This window comes from Bidens hawaiensis, unplaced genomic scaffold, assembly GCF_021521415.1.
Source record: "Bidens hawaiensis isolate Kalapana, Puna unplaced genomic scaffold, B.hawaiensis_p1.1 tig00022862_1, whole genome shotgun sequence".
In the NCBI taxonomy this organism is placed as follows: domain Eukaryota; kingdom Viridiplantae; phylum Streptophyta; class Magnoliopsida; order Asterales; family Asteraceae; genus Bidens; species Bidens hawaiensis.
The window spans coordinates 1-16,284 of record NW_027493562.1 but is presented as its reverse complement, the minus strand read 5'-3'; the positions used below and the strand labels follow the sequence as shown (position 1 = coordinate 16,284).

The 16,284-nt window shown below is 34.7% G+C and overlaps 1 protein-coding gene across 1 annotated transcript; it reads left to right on the top strand.

Moving 5' to 3' along the window:
• Positions 1-2,103: 2,103 nt before the first annotated feature.
• On the top strand, positions 2,104-9,213 carry LOC143566259 (two pore calcium channel protein 1A-like). The gene is given in 22 exon segments (XM_077053005.1): positions 2,104-2,211; positions 3,578-3,715; positions 4,233-4,370; positions 4,463-4,549; positions 4,652-4,747; positions 4,945-5,081; positions 5,205-5,340; positions 5,971-6,048; positions 6,136-6,197; positions 6,265-6,334; positions 6,421-6,498; positions 6,576-6,716; positions 6,813-6,870; positions 6,956-7,063; positions 7,486-7,549; positions 7,622-7,790; positions 7,880-7,944; positions 8,020-8,110; positions 8,181-8,267; positions 8,914-8,970; positions 9,061-9,092; positions 9,189-9,213. Coding segments are annotated over 22 exon segments (2,025 nt in total).
• The last annotated feature ends 7,071 nt before the right edge of the window (positions 9,214-16,284 follow it).

Sequence of the window (16,284 nt, the reverse complement as noted above, 5' to 3'; positions counted from 1 at the left end):
CATCATTTTAAAGATCATAAGGGCAAAGTATATAATGAATACAACCTAAAGAGATTATAAGATAACATATTTGCGTCAATAAAATTGTATAATAATTTATCGATAGTGAGAACATTCCTTTATAATGATTGTCATATTGGATGATTGTGTAATAAATGTATTAGATAAAGTTCATCTTTTGAATCAACATTGAGATAGAAGTTTTTTCGAATCGACATTGTAAAACTGTTTTGTTGATTTGGAGACTAGTTTCCTTTCTTTGCTTATTATTTTACTTATGATAAATATTTTAATTTTTCATTTAACTTTGTTAGTCTTTGTATGTTTTTGTATTTGATTCAAATAAGTTATGATGTCTTATAATTCATGTAAAATTATCATTTATTTATAAATACAACATTTCCATTTCATTAAATTTATATGATGTTACATATATATTATGTTTTTAAATATGTTCCACCGGCCGTGTTTAACACTAGAAATAAAAATTATTTGTAACTTTTAACTGATATTCGTTTGAATAAAATTAATTATAAAGTTTCTTTAATAGTCATCCACCATATTCATATACATCATCTACTAATTTGTGTTTTAATTCGTATTTTAATCACTATGTTTATTGTACAAAAGGATAATAGTTTTCTTGACATAATATAAGTTTTAACTTCAAATCAATTTTTAAGTTGACAACCATTAATTTACATTAAATCTTATATTTTTAAATACCTAAAAATAAGGCATAAAATGATTTAAACATAATTGTTAAACAAATAGCGGCTTCTAACAATAAAACACGTTTTCTCCTTAATTTAGATAATTTTCTCCGTAAAATAACCATTAGTGAACATGGGATGTTTTCTTAGTTTGTTCATATTATTCCCATAATAAAAAAAACATTTTTAATTATTTATATATTTAAGTTTTAACAAAATTAAATTTCTATTTTCATCACCACCAAATCAGCATGTACGAAATATGACGAAAAGTTTAATCTCATGAGTAGATGCAATTTGTTTAAATGGGTAAAAATATACAGCTACAAATAAAATGGGTTAAACGGATACACATTTAAAGAAACATAAAAACTAAAGAGCACAATCTATAAAAACAATATTAGATTATTATTATTATATGTATTCAATAATTATTTAACATAATTTATCCACAAATGAGTTATATGAAATGGATAAGAAAGCTTTGCCTATTTTTCTAAATAATATATATTAGGAATCAACTATATATCAACTACTCTTGAATGAAAATTAATATGTTATTGAATATTGTTTAAGATTTTATTTTGAAGATCAACTAATTATAGGATTATGAAAGACTAAATTTAGGTTTTAGATTGTCATAACAATTTGTTTTGTAACGTAATTTTAAAATATACTTATAAAAAGAAATGTCTTAGATTGTTCATCCTTTAACATTGATGTGCAACAAATATTTAAATTGATGTGTAAATAAACACGGGTACTATCTTAGAGTAATAAACATTACGGTTATTGATGTGTAATAAATGTCTTAGATAAAGTTCATATTTTGAATCAACATTGAGATAGAAGTTTTGCTGAATCAAAATTGTAAAATTGTATTGTTGATTTGGAGAATAATTTCTTTGTTTGTTTATTATTGTACTCATGATATAAGTTATAAAATATTTTAATTTTTCATTTATCTTTGTTAGTCTTTGTATGTTTTTGTATTTGATTCAAATAAGTTATGATGTCTTATAATTCATGTAAAATTATCATTTATTTATAAATACAACATTTGCATTTCATTATTTATAAATACAACTACGCTATTATAGATATACCAGATGATCTTTTGATTGGTGATTCATCCGATCCCATTTCTAATCTGATTGATTTTGTATATCCAGTATTATTGGAAAATTTTAATGATATTTCATATTTTCAAGAAACAACCATACTTGCACCTTTAAATGAGGTTATCCAAGTCACTAATGACAGATTTTTGTCTTTGTTTCCCGGAGAATAAGTTGAATATCTCAGTTCTGATAGTATAGACAAGTCTGATAGTGTTGGTCCTGGTTTCGATCCAACATTACACTCACCGGATTTTCTAAATGGTTTAAAGATGCCTGGTATTCCTAATCATAGATTGGTTCTAAAAGTTGGTATGCCAGTAATGTTACTAAGGAATATTGATCAGAAGAACGGTTTATACAACAGAACAAGATTACAAGTAATTAACTTGGGGAAGCGTTTTATCGAAGTAAAGGTTATTTCAGTTACTAACATTGGCTTTCGCACTTATATAACTCGTAGTGGCCTAACTCCTTTAGATAAGAAACTGCAATTCAAATTGAAACAAAGACAGTTTCCTGTTGCGGTTTATTTTGCAATAACCATTAACAAAAGTCAAGGCCAATCACTAGCAAGAGTTGGCATATACCTGCGAGAATCGGTGTTTTCACATGGTCAACTATATATGGCTTTATCACGAGTGAATAGTAGAGACGGTGGTAAAATGCTTATATTAAATAAGGAAGGTAAAGTTACAAATAAAACTACAAATGTGGTTTATAAGGAACTATTTGGTAATTTATGAAATTCTCATTTTGAAGTTTTAATTATCTATCTAATAATTGTAAAATGGATGTTATTTTCGTTGAGAGTTATGTTTAATAATCTTTTATTTTGTTACCGGCATTATTAAGCATTATATGTCATCTCCACAAGTATATATGAAATTATGTTTTCCACTTTTATATTACGTGTGGATGTTACATGATTTATATTTTTCCACACGTAACGCTCACGTGTTAATAACCTAGTAAACAAATAAATAAAGTAAACATCTTTTTTTAAAAAAAGGTAAAACAAATGAAGGGGAAGGATCATGGGAGATTAATTCCAACTTCAACTTAGGCTTTGTAAATGGATCCGGGTCAAACGGACTGTCTTTTGATCTGATTTTCTTTAATGGCTACGTGCCTTTCAAATGTTCAAACTATCTCAATCGAACCATGCATTCTAATGTTATCTGATACAATTTTTTTCGAAAAACATCAATACTTATCGATCTAACTTGTATGCCCACACCACACATCCGGCTCAACATCTCCATCTCAGAGGGTGACGGGCTAACAATATGAATCGTATACTTACATCAGCCTACTCAAACGCGGATATGTAGAAACAATCACAAGTTGAGTGACATTGGAAAACCACTAGAGGCCTTCGATGGTGATCTAGATGTCCTCTTCACTTCTCTAGCCTCCTCAAATTAAGACTATGTTTGACTAACACAATATCGTAAAGCGAATAACCTGCAAGCACCTGAATCAGTCGTCCAACAGCATCTAATATCTCTTTTGTTCATCAGAAAGAGATTAGAACGCCAATGAAACACAGAAAATAAATGTATTACTAGTAATCATGAATTCAATTCGGAGATGATCATGTTAATTAATTATTGATGGACACACAGACAGACAGACTAGGAGTAGTGGTTGTTGGATGTCAAACCAAATCAACTACAATTTTTAATTCTCTCTCTATTTGTTTGTTTTAATTGGTTGTTGACAGACTATATGAATATTCTATAGTCAAACTACAGATCAATCCAATCCATCTTAGTGATGATGATGATGATTGTTGAATTTGCGCCTTTGGAAGAAGGCGAAACTAGTACTTGCAGGAGGTTGAGTGCCAATTATCGTAAAGCTGCGGCTCTCGTTGATCTTGTAACTAACTTTCACTCCATCACTCATCTTCATTTTGCCAATTCACTAATCCATCACTTTAATTGCTAGGCTAAATCAATTTCTTCTGTTTCAGGAGAAGAGAATATTCAATCTCATCTCTAGCTTTCTTTTTATTATGCTTTGAAATCTATCTATATATGCCATTTGGTCTATGCACTAACCCACGACCACACAACCCTTTTCTCTTACTTTTTTTTTTCTTGTTTTCGACTTTTGGTTGTTGATTTAATGTTATTTCCCTTTTTGTTTTCTAACAATTCATCTCACGTATGATATAACTTTTTTTTTTCTAATTACTTGTAATCTTTAATTTTAAAAAAAAATTCAAAAAAAAAAACATGTGAGGGTAGTATATTAATGCAGAACCCTGTACTATCTGCCACCAAGTTTAATAAGTTAAAATATGGTAGAGAAATCATTTTACCAGAACTTGCAACAGGTTAGTTAAATTCACAGTTTGGTAAGTAAGATAATAGTTGCAATATCCTATTTCTAGGCTGGAGATGGAAGTGGTGTACCAGAAAGAATCATTGACTTACCAGGCATTGAAAGAGCTGTAAAGATCTATTTCATATTCATTCGTTTTGACATAATATCATATGGACTCGCTCTGATATCCTTGAGTTTCTTTGAGGTTAGTGCTACAAGCCATTGACTGCTTTCATGATGGTCATCTTAAGTTTTATGTATAATGATTGCTCATAATTACTTCAAATTCTGCAACAGCAACCATTATGGTGTAGCAGTAAAAGGGACTACTATTATCTTGGGGAGCTTCCGTACTTGACTCGTATAGAATCTCTGGCCTTTGAGGTTTGTATCGTTTATATTTTTTATGCTCCCATTACAATTAAACATGATATAATTGTATATGCAGGTAATCTGATTATATAAAAAAATACTTTTCTTATGCAGGGTGTAACCCTCATAATTCTTGTGGTGCATACTCTATTTCCTGTTTTGTATGAAGGCAGATATCTCTACTATAGAAACCATGTTAATAAGGTCAAGGTACTCTATTTCCAACTGAATGTGTTTTAGGTAACCCAAGGACTAGATGGTCTTTTAGAATAGTCATTTGTTTGGTCATTTTGTATTTCACAATCTCATTCAGCAATTGTTGGACAATATAACAAAAACAATCTTACTATCATACTTTGTCTGTAATAAACCAAACTAACACCGATGTCACATATGTATATATTCAGGTCATATTGCTACTAATTCTTACTGCTGCTTTAGTAGTAGATATTCTCTCTCTCGCTCAGGTAGCCATCTATTCTCTTCCACATAGGATTGCACCTTATATCAGGGTGGTTTTCTTTATATTGAATATCAAGCATGTGTAAGAATAAACTGTAGAGAAGTCGGGTTCGTATCAGTCTAGAGGGTACTTGTGTGCAGTATCTTGATCATTATTGTACATACACAAGTAATAAACAAAACTTTTGTGGTTTAAATCGTTTAGTTTAGTAATGTCTATTCCGCTCGTTTCCAGATCATCAAGATGGTCTGCACTGTTTTTCATACTATATGTGCTTCTGGGTGTTTACTTTCTGACAAACCTGGCTCTTGCTGTCATCTATAATTGCTTCAAAGCTGAGGTACATACTTCTTGAACCCTCTATATATCTCTAACTGAAGGTCTGGAATTCAATCTATTTTTGAGGCAATACACACACACACACACACCTAAATTCTAACCCTCAAGCTCTTAGAGAGATGAACGCCTAGATGCTAGAGGTGCACAAATCGGGTTCTAGACTCAAATTGGTTCTGGTTGAAACCGTTTGGGTTTTGCCAAACCTGGTCAACATTGTATATTGACTCAAACCAATTCAGGTTTATAAGGTGAAAATGATCTGGTCTGTCTAAAACCAGGTTATAATCTGGACGTTTCAGGTTTAGTGGGTTTTAACGAAGGAATTCTCAAACCAGTCTGGTTATAAGCCTTCAGTTCGGGACGTGTTGGGTCCAGACCAGGTTCTCTCAAATCGATCAGTTTTGGTTTAGGTTAAAAGCCGGTTCCATTTGTTAATTTTCATTGCGTTTTCTTTTGAGTGAATAACTCAGAAATAACTACTGCAGTCTGCAGGTTTCTTGACGTGGGTCCTAGTGTTTCTCCTTTGATTCTTTTGGGATTGGCATTTTAGTAAATATGATCGTATCATCTTTTTTAGTTTAAGATACAAGTTTTATGTTACTTACAAGCCTGCATGACCCCTCAACTGCAGCTCGTTAAACAAGTTGATGCAAAGGACAAAATGAGGAAAAGAATATTGAGGAGAGCCTTTAACCTCATTGGTGAATATGTGAGTATGAGTCACTTGTGTTGTGATTGACATCCTCTCCAACTGAATTTAACTTTTTATTTATGGAATTTCTTTCCCTAACAACAGGGTTCTGGCTCTCTTAACAAGGAACAATGTTTCAGGTTGTTTGAAGAACTTAATAATTACAGGTGATGACCTTTGTTATTCTTTTATCCTCCCTTTTATGCGTACTTAAAAGCACATTCTCTTCAAGAGGCTGCCAAAAATATCAAGAGAAAATTTTGAGTTTATATTTGATGCAATAGAACATAGTGGTGATTACAAGGTATTATTTGGTATATTACCTCTTGTTGGATATACAGCAGATGTTGTTTTAGTTTGTTTATTTCTTAAGTAATAATCGATGGTTAGTGTGTCAGTCAGATTGATGCAGATGAATTTAGTGATATTTACTATGCAATTGCCTTAAAATTTCAACATGAGGATGCAGTAAGTTGGTAATTACGACTAGCATTGTTTATAAGCTAAAAAGTAGCAAACTTTCACGTTGTGCCTTCATTTTTCAGGAGCCTTGGTTAAAGAAGTTCAGGTTCTACAATTCTTCAAGATCTAGAACACTGAAAAGCTTTGTAAAAAGCACAAAGTTTGAATATGTAGTAGTTGCTGTTCTCCTCTTGAATCTAATTACTGTTATTATTGAAACAACGGTATGCCATAGATCATTGAGAAGCAGATAGAGTCTTATATGTTAACTCTACCATAGTTAGTTAACAACTCGAATGATTGATCTCTTTCGTTGGTAGCTTGATATACAAAACAACTCTGGTCAGAAGTTCTGGTAGTAGGTGGAGTTCTTTTTCGGTAAAGAACTCTTTACAACTGTTTTTTTAGCATACCCTTTTGTCAGCTATTATTTTATTGTGGCCTCTTTTGCTTTTGCATGCAGGGTGGATCTATGCTGTTGAAATGGCTTTGAAAGTGTATACATATGGATTTGAAAACTTTTGGAAGGATGGACAAAACCAATTTGATTTTATCATCACATGGGTCATAGGTAAATTTCACAATCCCAATAGCAAAATAAGTGATTAATCCTATATACCCTCCATTCAAACAAAATAAAGTCGCTCATATTTCAGTTTACATATATGACCGTTCATTTCAGAACCAATAATATGTTTAGAACTGCAATTACTGCTTTAACCCTTGTACTATTTCTTATATAAATTGACTAGATTTCAATATGTTTAATATTTATCTTGGAAAAATATGGTATTGATCAAAACATTTGATGGTGTTGACGAGTTCTTCAAATTCTGACAAAATTTTGGAGTTGTGGGATGATCCATCCTCTGTATGTGTGTAGGGCCGTTCAAATACATAACCAATTATAAAAATTACGAGAGCCACGTGTTGCTTTAAGTGTGAAACATGGGTGGTTACTTATATTTTGTTACTTTTCATGGATGTCATCAGTTATAGGAGAAACAGCTACGTTCATATCTTCACAGGAGCTAACTTTTATTTCAAAAGGGCAAGGGTAAGGATGCAACAAAATTTTCAGTTTATGAGATTATAAGAATCTGGTACTGATGGACGATATTGTTTCCAGTATTCGTTATCTTCTTATTGCAAGAATGTTAAGATTGATCAGGCTGTTGACGCTTGCTCAAAGTTATCGGGCCTTTGTTGCTACATTTTTGACACTCATACCAAGTTTAATGCCATACGTGGGTACTGTGTTTTGTGTCATGTGCATTTACTGTACATTGGGTATACAGGTACTACCTGCTCTTTTATATATCACACTGGAATACTTTTGCATGTATTCTTAATCTTAATATGTATCAACTTACCTTTTGGAAGCTAGATTTTTGGTGGGATTGTTAATGCTGGATATCTAGATTTACTAGCTACAGATCTTGCCGACAGCGAGTATCCTACAAACTACATTACTTACGAACTACTTTGATCTAAAATTTTAGTATCACTTGACTTAACAGTAATCAGTTACCTGTTATTTAACTTTAATGACTACCCTAATGGTATGGTGACACTCTTCAATTTGCTTGTGATGGGAAGCTGGCATATCTGGATGCAGGTATGTATATATGCACATTCCACATATTCACTTAATCATGCTTCATTTTTTCGAGTCAAAACTATTTCAGGATTATGCAACATTGACTGGAACTTCTTGGACCTATGCTTACTTCATCAGCTTCTATCTAGTAACAGTTTTGCTTTTCCTCAACTTGGTGAGTCCCCTTGATTCAATTTGGGTGTCAAATACATACATTGGTTTTAGAATATCTTCATCCCTTTGGTCGTTATTAAATATAAACCTCCTACGGACTCTGGTTTTGACCAATTTTGACTAACAACTACATGAGGCACGCTCTTTTGCCCCTGATGTGTTTTCCTTGGATGAAACTACACAAGGTTCTGTGGGAGGTTTTGTTATTGCATGGAGAGGTTCATTACAAAAAAACTAAATTATTGCACGAAGATTTGATCAATATGTTAAAGAAAGAATTACACGTTTACTTGGCTAACTGTATTTATGTACCTAAGAGAACAAACCCAAATTGTTAATTTTTTCCTATCAATGGTTCATATTTTAGAAACTTTTACCTCTTGCATAAAATGTCTCTGTCATGTACATAAAAAACCATAAAACTTTTTTGTTCATTATATATATATATTTAAAATGTCAGAAGAGATGAATAAACATCGCATTTCAACCATTTTCTTATATTTTAAAATTGAAAATTTAATTATTTATTTTGTTATTAATGTTCTCGCAAAAAACTGTCTTTTGCATAGAACCTCCCCCTTATATATATACACGTGTGTGTGTGTGTTTGTCAAAAACAAATATATTTTATAATATTCTTTTTGCAGATTATAGCATTTGTATTGGAAGCATTTTTTGCTGAGTTGGAAATTGAAGAAGGGACGGTTAGTAGCCTTCAATCAAGTCCTATGTTAACCTTTCCATTCCATTTTTTCATGTGTATTTATTGTTTTCTTTTGTGCATGAAAATCCAGCAAATGGAAGTAATGGGACAGCTTAACACAGGGTTAGTATCACAAACTAACTTCATATATAGTCCGGCTTGGGCTACCTTTTAATCTTGCACTTGCTTACATTTTGGTTAATTATTGTGACATGTCAGGTCAAAGACTCACAATGAGGGTTGATATGCTACTTGACCGCATTCTGAGTTCACACTTGCATCCTCATCCATGAAGATGCAAGTCTTACATCTGTCTCTAAAATTGAGAAAAACGAATGAATTTTGTTTCTCTCGGTTGGCATACACGTTGAGACCACAGACAGGTAGCAATGCAGCTATGACTCCGTACTATGGAGAAGAACAAAAGATTTTCCGTTCATCACATTTAGTTATGATTCTACCCTTCAAATGACATACTTGGATATGTTGATTGGACTATCTCGATCTCAACATTTTTATACCAAATATCTGCTCCAAAAAGATAACCATGCTTTGGAACTATATATTTGATTATGTCGATACACTTTTTTTATGTATATTTTTAGGCTCCTCATACATAATAGACACCTAAGACACAAGATTAAGATAAAGCTGCATTTGCAATTTTTTGCTTTTTAAAAACAATAGAAAGAATTGGCTTGAATCTACCTTAACTACATGCTCTTGTTAGTGATTGTGAGTTCATGAAGGATCTTGCTAGTGATTTTGGTGTCATTAAGCCAATTTAGTTTAGTTCAGCTTTCTGAAAAATGAAGTGAAATATGAACAAATAGAGTGCACGCCAGCGCGTTGAAAACTATTATGATTTAAATATCAACGAACACAGGTTGGCGATGCTCTAGGGGGGAAGTGCCCCATGAAAGGTCTTAAGGGCCAAAGTCAATAGTTGTGGCTTGCTGGTTTATGGAAAGATACATGGAAGCATCTCATATTCAGATAATCAATAGTAACTGTGATCATATTAGTACTAACAACTATGATACTTTGATTAAAAGTAGCAAATGTATGTGATAAACAACTTGGGCCATCAATTTAGTGATTGGTAATATATAAGAAGATATTGGACAAGAGATTGTTGTATTGATCGATACATTTATGTACGGGTTTACAATGCAAATATAATTATAATTAATAAAGGAAATAACATAAAGACTTAAGCTGTTGTCGCTGGCTATCAATCTTCTATTTTTGGTTAAGGGATATGATAAGAATTTTGATCCCTAAATCCATACATATTTGGCTTTCTCTTCTAACACTCTCCCTCTTAAGATTCTCCCATTGACTGCATTTCGTTCACTAGTTTAGTTGTTATTTGTAATGATTCACTAAGGATTCAAGACCGAGATGTTGGAACCGGTTTTTTGATACGAGTTCTTAGTGAAGCCATGTAGTTTTTGGAGTAAGAAAGAAACATGCAAAGTGCAAGCTTCTCCAGGAAGAAGAGAAGATCAGAGAGTATGTGTTAACTCCCAGATCTAGTGTGTTTTGTCTGACTGAGTTATGTTCCTTTTATAGAGAAAGGAATGTAAGCCTTTTGTCCGATGGGTAAACTAGTGACTCTCTTGTTTGTGGTAGAGGGCTGACCCTTTTATGCGTGAGAGGTTATTGACCTATGGTTAACAATATATAATAATATAATTTCTGAGCATATCCCTTTTTTTACGGCTAAGGGATAATGTAAACAGTGATGTGACGTGTTACTGTTCATGTTTTTACTGTTCACGTACTTGTTTTCCTTAATTGGGCGGGAAAAGGAACCTTACAACCTTCTAACCTTTTTAGCGTTAATGTGTGAGAGTCATTTTACCAGACTTTGGGCTACCCCCGTCATCAGCCCCCCAAGTTAGAGGTTTTTGGGAAGTATGCTCAAAGGCGTCTGACTTTTACACACATTTTTTTGTTGCTTAAAGGCTTCGAGGCTTTGAACGGTTTGGTTATTTTTTGAATTTTTGACAAGACAATTGATGTGATTGATTGGGTGGTTTCTGCAAATAGCAGTTCCCAATAACTTCTTATTAATATCACCAACTGCTCATTTTCTTTAGCTTTTCTTTTAAACTTCCTCATTATTCTCCACACATATTTATCAAGTTTCCTTCAATCTTTCATCAGGTTAGTTCAAATCTTCCCCTTTTCTTTCGAAATTATGGGTGCCCGTAAGGATTTATCGGTAAGTTTTTCTCGTTTAACCCAAGAGGAAGTTGAGTCGTTTTGCCTCGATTGGGGTATAGGTTTAGAGTTTAAACCAGTGGCTCCGCCGGCTGACGCTTTGATCGATCGTTGTCCGGCCGGGTCGATTGCTCTTTATTGTCGCCATTTCGAGTTCTCTAACCTTCGTCACCCTTTTTCGATATTTGTTTTGAATGTGTTAGAATATTATCGTATATCCTTTGGTCAGATTCACCCGTTGGGTCTTGCTAGGGTTTTGCATTTTGAAGTTTTATGTAGGGCTTTAGGGTTTGATCCGTCGCTGTTGTGTTTTCGTTGTTTCTTCCGTCTAGCGAAGAACGACGATTGGTATACCTTTGAGCATACTCAGGTTGATACTTGTCTAATCTCTTCCACGGTTACGAACCTTGGTACCTGGAAGGATCGTTTTTTCTTCGTTTCCGATTCTATTGTTCCTTTTAAACTTGTTTGGAGACAGCCCGAGGCCGTTTTGAATGAGCTGGAGCCCTCTGATTTGGAGTTGGGCGATCTTTTTTTGAAGTCTGTTAGGAAGTGTCTGTCACGGCTTCGTCCCTTTCCCGAACATATTCTCGTTTTGTTAGGACTTAGCAAGTTGTGGGATAAGCCTAATCGTGATCCCGTGCTTATAAGAAATGATAAGGGTATGCATTTGCTTATCTTGCATTGTTTTGTTTCCATTATATGCTTATTGACAAATTTCCTTTGTTTTTGTAGCCATGTCTGCCTTGGATTTTGTGAAGAGTGATGAGACTTCTGATGTTGTGTTTGGAGATTTTGCGGCTACCGTTGGTGAGAGTGCTGTTGTTCGAGGGGCAGAGCATAGGTTCTGGCTACGTGGGTGTTCCAAATGTTAAGGGCTTCACCAAGTCCAGTGCTCCCAAGGTTTCCACTCGTTGTTCCAATCGGCGTTTGTTGAAGTCCTCCGGTCCATTATCTTCACATGAGCTTGTGGATGTTAGTGATGATGTTCAGATTGCTGTGGATCAGGGTCCGAGTGTTGAGGCGAATAAAGAGCAAGGGTTGGTTGTGGCTAGGAAGAAGAAGTCTATTGGTAAAAAAGTTGCGGCATCCACTGTTCAAGGGTTGGGTGGAGGCGAGGTTTATGTTCCTGATTAGAGCGTTAAGGTTGATGATAGCTTTAAGGATCCGGAGGTTTGTTCTGAAGTTTTGGCTAACTTTGCTCCCCCTGGAGCTCGTAATACCATATCTGGGATGGAGGGTGATGCCATGCTTTCAAGGTTGATTCTTAGCTCTTGCAACCTTTCTGCCCTTTTAGCTAACAGGCTTCAAGGGTTCCGGGCAACCTAACGCAGGTCGCCGGGTCCCTCTACGTTTGCAAAACGTAGAGAGAGGTTCACTAGTTTAGTTGTTATTTGTTATGATTCACTAAGGATCCAAGATCGAGATGTTGGAACCGGTATTTGGATGCGAGTTCTTAGTGAAGCTATGTAAAGTGCAAGCTTCTCCAGGAAGAAGAGAAGATCAGAGAGTATGTGTTAACTCCCAGATCTGGTGTGTTTTGCCTGACTGAGTTATGTTCCTTTTATAGAGAAAGGAATGTAAGCCTTTTGTCCGATGGGTAAACTAGTGAATCTCTTGTTTGTGGTAGAGGGCTGACCCTTTTATGCGCGGGAGGTTATTGACCTATGGTTAATTATATATAATAATATAATTTCTGAGCATATCCCCGTTTTTACGGCTAAGGGATAATGTAAACAGTGATGTGACGCGTTACTGTTCATGCTTTTACTGTTCACGTACTTGTTCTCTTTAATTGGGCGGGAAAAGGAACCTTATAACCTTTTTAACGTTAATGCGTGAGAGTCATTTTACCATACTTTGGGCTACCCCGTCATTTTACCATAATAAGAATTGTAATTTTTATTTTAAGATTATTAATAAAAGAAAAATAAACACAAACAAATAAAATTTTTCATTAAAAATAAAACACATAGTTAAAACTAAAAAGAACACAAACATACGAACATTAAAAAAACAAATCTAAAAGTCACTATGCCATTTATATCTTTTTGCTAACTCATATTTTCGGCTGAACTTCACCACCACCACCACCTACTAAATTATATGGTTCATATTGACGAGGATAGCGTTCTTGCGTTTCCGACACATCGTCTCCACACTCGTTGTAATACAACATGAGCAATTAATATTCGTTGCTATATGCTCGATTACCCGATTATATACCCGAGTGTAACCCTGCATGATTTATATATATATATATAATATTAATATGACAAAGGGTCTGGGCGTTGAGAAGGGTCATGTGCAGAAAAGGAAAAAGTGAATTGTGAAGTATGCATAGAGTGAACTATGGTTTGGGCAACAGTTCAATGAAATAATATAAAAACATGAGAATCAAAATAAAAAAATGATGTGTGGTTCTATATATTCACAGATGGCACAGAGAAGAAGAAGGATTGTTGTATTCTTTTTATTGATTTTAATGGTACAAAATCAATCTGTTTAAATAGACACCTAACATGATGACTTTATATGGAAACAATATATAAAAAAAGAAATTGCCAATCCCTTGAAATATGCTTCAACGGTCCATACTTTACTGTCACTTGTTGCAATCTTTTATTATTGGAAAAAGATGGGGACATGATCCTTGAAATAGTTGTTTCTATATTAATTTTCTAACACTCCCCCTCAAGTTGAGTAGTGGGGTTTCCGATGCTCAACTTGCTAAGAAAATTGCTGAATACTCTTCCATTGACAGCCTTCGTTAATATATCTGCCAGTTGGTCTTCAGATCTGACAAAAGGTAATTCTATAACTCCAGTGTCAAGTTTTTCTTTGATAATGTTTCGGTCAACTTCTATGTGTTTCGTACGATCGTGTTGGACAGGATTCTATGAAATTTGTATAGCAGCTTTGTTATCGCACATGATCTTGCTAGCTTCATTCGGAGGGAACCCTATCTCAGTAAGGAGTCTATGGATCCATAAAACTTCTGCCAGTCCTCGTGCAATCCCCCGAAATTCAGCTTCGGAACTAGATAAAGCTACAACCTTTTGTTTCTTACTTCTCCAGGTTACCAAGTTTCCACCAACCAGAGTAAAGTATCCAGCGGTGGATCTTCGATCATCTTCATCCCCAGCCCAGCCTGCGTCAGTGTATAGCTGGACCTTCAGATGTTTGTTTTGTTAAAAGAGAACTCCATGGCCTACTATTCCTTTGAGGTATCTAATAATCCTCGTTACTGCTTCCATGTGGGTAACTTGAGGTTGATGCATAAATTTGCTAACCACGCCAATTGCATATGCAATATCAGGATGAGTATATGAAAAATATATTAGTTTACCTACTAGACGTTGATATCTTCCTTTGTCTGTTAATTCTGCTCCTTCTTCCATGCGGAGCTTATGGTTTACCCTCATTGATGTGTCGACAGGCTTGCAGTCAACCATTCCTGTTTCGGCTAGAAGATCGAGAATGTATTTCTTTTGACATATAAATATCCCCATTTTTTGATCTTAATACTTCAACTCCAAGAAAATATTTAAGTCTTCCCAAGTCCTTCATTTCAAATTCCGTGAATAGGTTTGTCTTCAATTTCCTCATTTCTTCTTCATCATTCCCTGTAATGATCATATCATCAACATATATAATTAAACAAGTAATAAGTTTACCTTGTCGTTTGATGAACAACGTATGATCGGAGTTGCCTTGTTGATATCCATATTTCCTCATCGCTAAAGTGAATCTGCCGAACCAAGCGCGAGGGGATTGTTTAAGTCCGTACAGGGATTTTTTTAATCGGCACACTTCTTATGTCTTGAAAGCTCCTGTAAAACCAGGTGGAGCTTCCATATAAACTTCTTCTTCTAATTCTCCATGAAGAAAGGCATTCTTAACATCAAATTGATGAAGAGGCCATCCTTCATTTGCAGCGACCTAAAAAAGAACTCGAATTGTATCAAACTTGGCTACCGGGGAGAATGTTTCTGAATAATCAATCCCGTATGTTTGGGTATAGCCTTTAGCCACTAACCGAGCTTTATATCTTTCAATAGTTCCATCTGGTATGTGTTTAATTGTAAAGACCCAACGACATCCTACTGGTTTCTTTCCAGGAGGAAGATCACATTTTTCCCACGTGTTGTTTTTCATCAATGCATTCATTTCTATATCCATCGCATCCTTCCAATTCTTTGATTCCAGAGCTTGTTCCATAGAAGTTGGAATTTGTTCACTGTAGATAGACGAGGTGAAGGCCTTGGCTTCTTTGGAAAGGTTCCCTTCGGCTATGTTGGCCATGGGATACCTAGAAGATTTAGACTGGTTCTCTGCAGAGTATCGCTTTGCTGGGATTCCTCTGTTGACTCTTGGTGGTAGAGCATATTTCTCAGTTGTTTCTTCTTGTCTTGTTTCTACTTGTATTGGTGCTTCTTTTTTCTCTTGCACTGTCTCTTCAACTTCTTCCACATGATTGTTAGTAATATCAATATTTTCATGAGTATCATAAGATCCGTTATTTTCAGTTACATGGGAATCACTTACCTCGAATGTCAGGTCAGGAGAATTTGGGATAGTAGCACTAACGTTTGGTTCACTGGATTGTCATGGACTCAATGACTCATCTTGGGTACTATGATTGACTTCTTCGGATGATGAAGTCCATTTTGGAACCCATTTCAGCCAACTCAATGTGTCATGCTCTTTTTCCCTCTCACCATTGAGTTGGGAGACATAAAAGAACTCGGTTTCAAGGAAGTCACAGTTCATGGTTGTGTATATATATGACGTTTTGTTGGACTATAACACCGATAACCTTTTTGATTGACACCATAGCTTACGAATACACATTTTCAGCACAAGGGTCAAATTTGTCTCGATTGATTTTGGGTATGTACACAAAGACGGAGCACCCAAATATTTGTGGTTTTAATGTGAGTGCAGGAGGAAGTTTAGTAAAATCTGAGAGGACTTGAATGGGGGGTTTTTATGTTAAGAGATTTTATTGGTAGTCGATTGATAAGATATGCCGCTGTAGCAACGGCTTCGGGCCAAAAGGATTTAGGGACTTGAGATTCAATTA